At 43.1% G+C, this 8,225-nt stretch overlaps 1 protein-coding gene across 1 annotated transcript in view; it reads left to right on the top strand.

Moving 5' to 3' along the window:
• Nucleotides 1-8,225, top strand: part of UTP6 (UTP6 small subunit processome component) — a 35,734-nt gene that overhangs the window by 20,231 nt on the left and 7,278 nt on the right. Inside the window, 5 exon segments of the mRNA XM_017542015.2 lie at nt 626-705; nt 1,089-1,166; nt 3,590-3,769; nt 6,391-6,471; nt 6,667-6,776. Of these exon segments, the coding sequence (XP_017397504.1) occupies nt 626-705; nt 1,089-1,166; nt 3,590-3,769; nt 6,391-6,471; nt 6,667-6,776 (529 nt within the window).

Raw genomic sequence — 8,225 nt, 5'->3', positions numbered from 1 at the left:
CTAATTTTTGTTTTTTTTTTTTCTGGCAGAGTGTCGCTCTGTTGCCCAGGCTGGAGTGCAGTGATATGATCTTGGGTCGCTGTAACCTCTGGTTCCCGGGTTTAAGCAATTTTCCTGCCTCAGCATCCTGAGTAGCTGGGATTACAAGTGCATGCCACCATGCCCTACTGATTTTTGTATTTTTAGTAGAGATGAGGTTTTACTATGTGGCCAGGCTGGTTTTGAACTCCTGACCTCAGGTGAGCCACCTGCCTCAGCCTCCCAAAGTGATGGGATTACAGGCGTGAACCACTGTGCCTGGCCCTTAATTCTCTTTTGATAGAGATTTAACTTTTATTCGGTAATAATGTAGAATAAAGGCAGAGGGTATATATTACCTGGATAAGGCTTTCAATTTTTATATTTAAACTGTTACCCGGTTGTTTTCCCCTAATATTTGAGGTGTTTGATTGGCTGTAATCAGAGTAACACTTTTTAAAATCAGGCTGATTTAAGCTGTTCTTCAGATGAGAGTTTTTCCCCTTGAAGTATGATGATTGTTTTTTTTCCTTCTCTTTTAATAACTTTGATGCGATGAATGTTGAACTAAGTGATCTGATCAACATAATCTTTCTGACTTTTCCAGAGGCCATGTGGAAGTGTTACATCACCTTTTGCTTAGAACGATTTACTAAGAAGACAAATAGTGGATTCCTCAGAGGGAAGGTGAGGATGTTACATGGTTACATGGTTACAGTGGTTGACTAGATAGTGACTGTCTTCTGAGAGAAGAACAGAAGCACAGCTCTTTGGGTGTCTGGGACAGCTTTTGAGAACTTTTTGCTTAGCCACTCTCTCTCTCCTTGTGGGTGACGTGTCATTCTAAAGGTCTGAGTTTGATTTGCTGCCAGGTTAGGAGAGGCTCTCATGTAACTGGGATCTTTTGGTGCAGCTGCCCAGTGCGTCTATTCATAAGTGAAACCACCATGCAGGAGCAAGTTAGCTTCTTTGAGTTCTCAGAAATGCGTAAAACTGCTTTTGTTCATGTCAGAGGCCAGAGGCCCCTGCTGGGATCTTTGAAATGAACTGAGGGATTTCTCTGTTTTCAGAGGCTGGAAAGAACCGTGACTGCATTCAGGAAGGCACATGAACTCAAGCTTCTGCCAGAATTCCAATACGAGCAGTTGGTAAGGACATGGAAAATATATTATCTGCCAGTTACAAATACCTTATTCCAGTTGTTTTGTTTTAAATATTTTTAAATGTTTTAAATATATATAGTCTTATGACAAAGGCCATTCAGGAGTTTGATATGTAAAGTGTGTTTATATTTGTTTGCCAGTATTTGGCATATGCTAAGAATGAAATCTGTACTAGCAAAGGGAGGAATATTATATAGTGAAAAACACTCAAAACAAGGGTCATGATTTGAGTTCATTTTTTTTGTCTACCTATTCCTTTTTTTATTTTTTGAGATGGAGTCGCCCAGGCTGGAGTGCAGTGGTGCAATTTCAGCTTACTGCAACCTCTGCCTCTTGGGTTTAAGTGATTCTCCTGCCTCAGCCTCCCAGGTAGCTGGGATCACAGGCGCATGCCACCATATCCGGCTAATTTTTATATTTTTGGTAGAGATGGGGTTTCACCATCTTGGTCAGGCTGGTCTCTAACTCCTGACCTGAAGTGATTTCACCTGCCTCGTCCTTGCAAAGTATTGGAACTACTGTGCAGGTGTGAGCCAGCATGGCTGGCCAAATTTTTTATTTTTAGTAGTAACGGAGTTTCACCATGTTGGCCAGGTTGGTCTCAAACTCCTGACCTTAAGTGATCTGCCTTGCCTCGTCCTCCCAAAATGCAGGGATTACAGGCATGAGCCACTGTGCCCGGCCTATATAATCCATCTTCTGTCAGAAGAAACGTATCAAACCTTTCTTCTGTTAGACTGGAGACTCTGTGGGTGGTAGGGAATACACCTGATTTGTTCACTATTGAATCTAGCATATATAATGTACAGGAAGAACACTTTCTGAATGTTCTGATTATATATTGCCATTTACTTTTTCACAAATTTGTACAATTGAAGTGGTTTTAGGATTTTTTTTCCCTTTTGTTAAAATAACGTGGATATAAGCATACAAGGTAAGATTTCCTTTCAGTTGTGTACTTTTTGGGCTATACTTGTTGAAGTAAAAGTCCCAAATTGAAGCATTATGCACTTTCATGACTCTTGTTACAAAATGTCAAATTAGCCAGGCGTGGTGGCTCATGCCTGTAATTCCAGCACTTTGGGAGGCTGAGGTGGGAGGATCTTAAGATCAAGAGTTCAAGACCAGCCTGGCCAACATGGTGAAACCCCATCTCTACTAAAAATACAAAAAAATTAGCTGGGCACAGTAGCATGCACCTGTAATCCTAGCTACTTGGGAGGCTGAGGCAGGAGAATCGCTTGAACTTGGGAGGTGGAGGTTGCAGTGAGCCAAGATCGCACCACTGCTCTTCAGCCTGGGCAGCAGAATGAGACTACATCTCAAAAAAAAAAAATTGTCAAATTGAATTTCAGAAAAATTACATTAGTTTATGTTACGTCCAACTCTGTTTGAATGAGTACACCTATTTTCTTGACACCCCACAAATACTGATTGATTTGTGTGTGTGTGTGTGACAGTCTCCTTGCTCTGTCTCCAGCCTGGAGAGCAGTGGCTCAATCTCTGCCCACTGCAACTTCCACCTCCCAGGTTTAAGTGGTTCTCCTACCTCATCCTCCTGAGTAGCTGGGATAACAGGCGCATGCACCGCCATGCTTAGCTAATTTTTTTTTTTCGAGACATTGTCGACTCTGTTGCCCAAGCTGGTGTGCAGTGGCATGATCTGGGCTCACTGCAACCTCCATTCCTCCGTTCAAACGATTCTCCTGCTTTAGCCTCCCCAGTAGCTGGGACTACAGGCATGCACCACCACGCCCAGCTAATTTTTTTATTTTTAGTAGAGATGGGGTTTTACCATATTGGCCAGGCTGATCTTGAACTCCTGACCTTGGATGATCCACTTGCCTCGGCCTCCCAAAATTCTGGGATTACAGGCGTGAGCCACTGCGCCCGGCCTAATTTTTGTACTTTTAGTAGAAATGAGGTTTCACCATGTTGGCCAAACTGGTCTCGAGCTCTTGACCTCAGAGGATCCGCCCCCTCACCTCCCAAAGTGTTGGGATTACAGGTGTGAGCCACCATGCCCAGCCTATTTATTGATTTTTCATCTTCTGTTTGGTGAGCATGTGTTCTGGCATAGTGAACTATTTTATTAAAAACTTAACTTACAGCCTAAATTCTTTAGGCTCTCTAGTTTTTACCTCTTCTCTGTTTTTGGATAGCCCTCATGGGTAGGAGCAGTGAAAAGAGGAGGAATTCCAAATTGTTCACTTTGTGCCTGTTTAACAGCCATGGAAAATTTGTTTTGATACCTATGGATTATCACATAGCTCATATCTTTTTTATTTTAAATTGTAATGGAAAGGTTGGTGAAATTCTTGCTTCAAATGAGGTTTTAATTGTCTCCATGTACATAGGTTGTTTAGGTTTCAGTAATTAATTTTCCAGTGATCCTTCATCTTATCTAGATTAAGTCCTTGCTGAGTCATAACTTCCTGAAAGAAGCTCTGGAGGTGGCAGTAGCTGGAACTGAATTGTTTAGAGACTCTGGGGCAATGTGGCAGATGAAGCTGCAGGTGCTAATTGACTCAAAGAGCCCTGACATAGCCATGCAATTTGAAGAATCCTTTGTGCACCTGAAACCCCAGGTCTGTGAGTAGGGTCTTTTGTATTCATTATGTACAGGAAACCTTTTAAGACTTTAGTCAAAGCTCATTTAGAACGTACTTGTCTATTGAAAGCCAGCTCTAGAGTGGCATTTTTAATTAAGTGATCATGGTTCATAGGTCAAGAGTAGAAGAATTTGCTTCTATTTAATATCTTTTATTTGGAAGTTGACCAAATTATATAAAACTTCCTATTCTATTTAGATATTTTATAAAGTTAGAAATACTGGTAGAATATGTCACTTGCTGAACATAAGCCCCAATTTTTTTTTTTTTCTTTTTCTTTTTTTTTTTTAAAGATAGAGTTTCACCATGATGGCCAGGCTGGTCTTGAACTCCTGACCTCAGGTGATGCACCCGCCTCAGCTTCCCAAAGTGCTAGCATTACAGGCGTGAGCCACCGTGCCCAGCCAAGCCCAACTTTTAAATACAAACGTGTTTGTAACTTAAAGGTTTAAATCTTCTTGTTTGTTTGTTTCTTTGTTTGTTTTGAGACAGAATCTCACTCTGTGGCCCAGGCTGGAGTGCAGTGGCACGATCTTGGATCATTGCAGCCTCTACCTCTGGAGTTGAAGCAATTCTTGGGCCTCAGCCTCCTGAGTAGCTGGGATTACAAGCATGAGCCATGGTGCCCAGCCTAATTTTTGTATTTTTAGTAGAGACAGGATTTCTCCTTGTTGGCCAGGCTGGTGTGGAACTCCTGGACTCAAGTGATCTGCCTGCCTTGGCCTCCCAAAGTGCTGAGATTACAGGTGTGAGCCACCGTGTATGGCCAGATTTCCTTTGCAGTGAATTTTTTATATTAGTAGGAAAAAGTGTATTCCAGAAGTTGAAGTAGGAAAAAAAAAACTGCTCATTTGGTGTTGTTGCTGTTGTTTTTATTTTTAGACGAAGAATTATTCTGTTGCCCAGGCTGGAGTGTAGTGGCGCAATCTCGGCTCACTGCAACCTCCACCACCTGGGTTCAAGTGATTCTCCTTGCCTCAGCCTCCCAAGTAGCTGTGATTATAGGCATCCATCACCATACCTAGTTAATTTTTGTGTTTTTAGTAGAGATGGGGTTTCATCATGTTGGCCAGGCTGGTCTCAAACTCCTGACCTGAGGTGATCTGCTCGCCTCAGCCTCCCAAATTGCTGGGATTTCAGGTGTGAGCCACCGTGCCGGGCCTTTTTTTTTTTTTTCTTCCTTAAAAAAAAGTCTTACTCTTTCACCCAGGCTAGAGTACAGTGGCACAATCTCGGCTCACTGGAACCTCTGCCTCCTGGGTTCAAGCAATTCTCATGCTGCAGCCTACGGAGTAGCCGGGATTATAGGTGTGCCCCAACATGCTTGGCTCATTTTTTGCATTGTTTTTGAGATGGAGTTTCGCTCTTATTGCCTAAGCTGGAGTGCAATGGCATTATCTCGGCGTACCACAACCCCTGCCTCCTGGGTTCAAGCAATTCTCCTGTCTCAGCCTTCCAAGTAGCTGGGATTACAGGCACGTGCCACCATGCCTGGCTACTTTTTTTTTTTTTTGGATTCTTTTTAGTAGAGATGGGGTTTCACTATGTTGGTCAGGCTAGTATCGAACTCCTGACCTCATGATCCACCTGCCTTGGCCTCCCAAAGTGCTGGGATTACAGGCCTGAGCCACCGTGCCTGGCCCATTTTTTGCATTTTTAGCAGAGATGGGGTTTTGCCATGTTGGTCAGGCTGGTATCAAACTCCTGGCCTCCAGCGATCCACCTGCCTCCACCTTCAAAGTGCTGGGATTACAGGCGTGTGCCACCTGCCTCGCCTTTGCTGCTCATTTGTAGGTACCTCTGGAACATGAATGAAGATCAGATAGTTCAGCCTAGATTAATTAGTTCTTGTGTTATGGGTCTTAGACAGCAGAGACATGACCCGGGTAGCTGTGGGTCTAATTGTGTAGGCTGTTAATTGCTTACTTAACTAAAAGATGATTGATGATGATAACTACAGGAAATACTTCCCAGTAGAAAGGAACTAAAATGGCCGGGCGCAGTGGCTCACCCCTGTAATTCTAGCACTTTGGGAGGCCGAGGTTGGTGGATCACGAGGTCAAGAGATTGAGACCATCCTGGCCAACATGGTGAAACCCTGTCTCTACTAAAAATACAAAAATTAGCCATGTGTGATGGCATGTGCCTGTAGTCCCAGCTACTCAGGAGGCTGAGGCAGGAGAATTGCTTGAACCCAGGAATTGAAGGTTCCAGTGAGCCACGATCATGGCACTGCACTCCAGTGTGAGTGACAGAGCAAGACTCTGTCTCAAACAAACAAACAAAAAGAACTAAAATTCACAGAAGAGTGTTCTCTTAGTGACTTGGTCAGAAAGCTGGTTGTGTTCTTGCGTGCTACTCCTGCTGGGCAATGAGAATTCTGTTACAATGAGGACAGTTTGGGAATAAATCCATATTTTACATGTTGATTATCTTAGGAGGAACCTACCTTTTTATTTAGTTTTCAGAGAATAGGACTAAGCTGTTATTTTATAACATTTAAAAAATTGATACATAATAATTTACATATTTTTAGAGTATATGCAATATTTTGTTACATGCTGTTTTCTAACTAATATTTTTTAAACTGGGAGTAGGTTTGTCTGTCATTGTGGATTTCTTGGGCGGAGTGGAGTGAAGGTGCCAAAAGCCAAGAAGACACTGAGGCAGTCTTTAAGGTATAGGCTCCATGTTCTAAGTCTTGTGGTGTGGGGAATGGCAGATGGGTTCCCTGGTTGGCCAGCTCTAGTGTTGTTTCATCAGCAGGTACGCCTAAAGCACTATGGAGTGGCCTCAGGTGGTTCTGGGAAAATCTGTTTTGATATCTATAAGTTTACTCATGTAGCTTATTTCTTTTTTCTTTTAAATTGTAGAAAGCTCTGTTAGCTGTCATTGGTGCCGACTCAGTAACCCTGAAGGATAAGTACCTGGATTGGGCTTATCGAAATGGTGGCTACAAAAAGGCCAGAGCTGTGTTTAAAAGGTACTCACAGATGTTCACAGTTACTAGGCTCTTCTCCCCATAATCAGCCCTTCATACCCAGATTATTTGTGTCACAAATATTATCTGAGGAAGTAATCCAATATACACTTTTTCTTTCTTTTTTTTTTTTAAAAGATGGAGTTTGGCCTTGACCTGGGCTCAAGCAATCCTCCCATCTCAGCCTCCCAAGTGTCTGGGACTAAAGGCATGTACCACCATGTCCAGCTAACTTAGAATTTTTTTTTCTTTGTAGATGGTGAGTTTCACTGTGTTGTTCACTCTAGTCTCAAACTCCTGGGCTCTAGCAGTCCTCCTGCCTCAGCCCCCTAAAGTGCTAAGATTATAAGTGTGAGCCACCATGCCTGGCCTTCTTTTTATTTTTTTGAACAATAAAAGTGATTCATTGTGGTGGGGGGAAACATAACAATGATAATTTATTATACTATCAATTATATATTATATAACATATAATTTTAACATGTGTTTTTATGTAGTTGAGATGGTAGTACAATTGTATTTCTCTTTTTGAGACTGAGTTTCGCTTTTGTTGCCTAGGCTGGAGTGCAATAGTGCAATCTCAGCTCACTGCAACCTCTGCCTCCTGGGTTCAAGAGATTCTACTGCCTCAGCCTCCCGAGTAGCTGGGATTACAGGGATGTGCCACCATGCCAGGCTAATTTTGTATTTTTAGTAGTGATGGGGTTTCTCCATTTTGGTCAGGCTAGTCTCGAACTCCTGACCTCAGGTGATCCACCCGCCTTGGCCTCCCAAAGTGCTGGGATTACAGGTGTGAGCCACTGCCCGGCCTATAACTATAATTATAATTTTATTTACGGTTTAAAATTTTTTTTTTTTTCTTTTCTGAAATGGAGTCTTGCTCTGTTGCCCAGGCTGGAGTAGAGTGGTGCAATCTCGGCTCACAGGAACCTCCACCTCCCGGGTTCAAGTGATTCTCCTGCCTCAGCCTCTCGAGTAGCTGGGATTACAGGCTTCTGCCACCACACTTGGCTAATTTTTTACATTTTTAGTAGATATGGGGCTCTGCCATGTTTGCCAGGCTGGTCTCGAACTCCTGACCTCAGGTGATCAGCCTGCTTCGGCCTCCCAAAGTGTTGGGATTACAGGTGAGAGCCACCGTGCTGGGCCTAAATTTTTTTTTTCTCACTCTGTTGCCCAGGCTGAGTATAGTGGCATCATCTTGGCTCACTGTAATCTCTACCTCCCTGGTATAAGCGATTCTTGTGCCTTAGCTTCCCACGTAGTTGGGACTACTGGTGTGTGCCACTACACTCAGGTAATTTTTTAATTTTTGGTAGAGATGGGGTTTCACCGTGTTGCCCAGGCTGGTCTTGAACTTCTGGGCTCAAGTGATCTGCCCAGCTCAGACTTCAGGCCTGGCCATGCCCCGATAATTCTTAAATTTTTTGTGTAATTGGGGGTCTCACTTTG

The sequence above is a fragment of the Cebus imitator genome, unplaced genomic scaffold (genome assembly GCF_001604975.1).
Source record: "Cebus imitator isolate Cc_AM_T3 unplaced genomic scaffold, Cebus_imitator-1.0 Scaffold140, whole genome shotgun sequence".
NCBI classification, from domain to species: domain Eukaryota; kingdom Metazoa; phylum Chordata; class Mammalia; order Primates; family Cebidae; genus Cebus; species Cebus imitator.
Note: the sequence above shows the minus strand (reverse complement) of the source record. Positions and strands in the feature narration are given on the sequence as shown.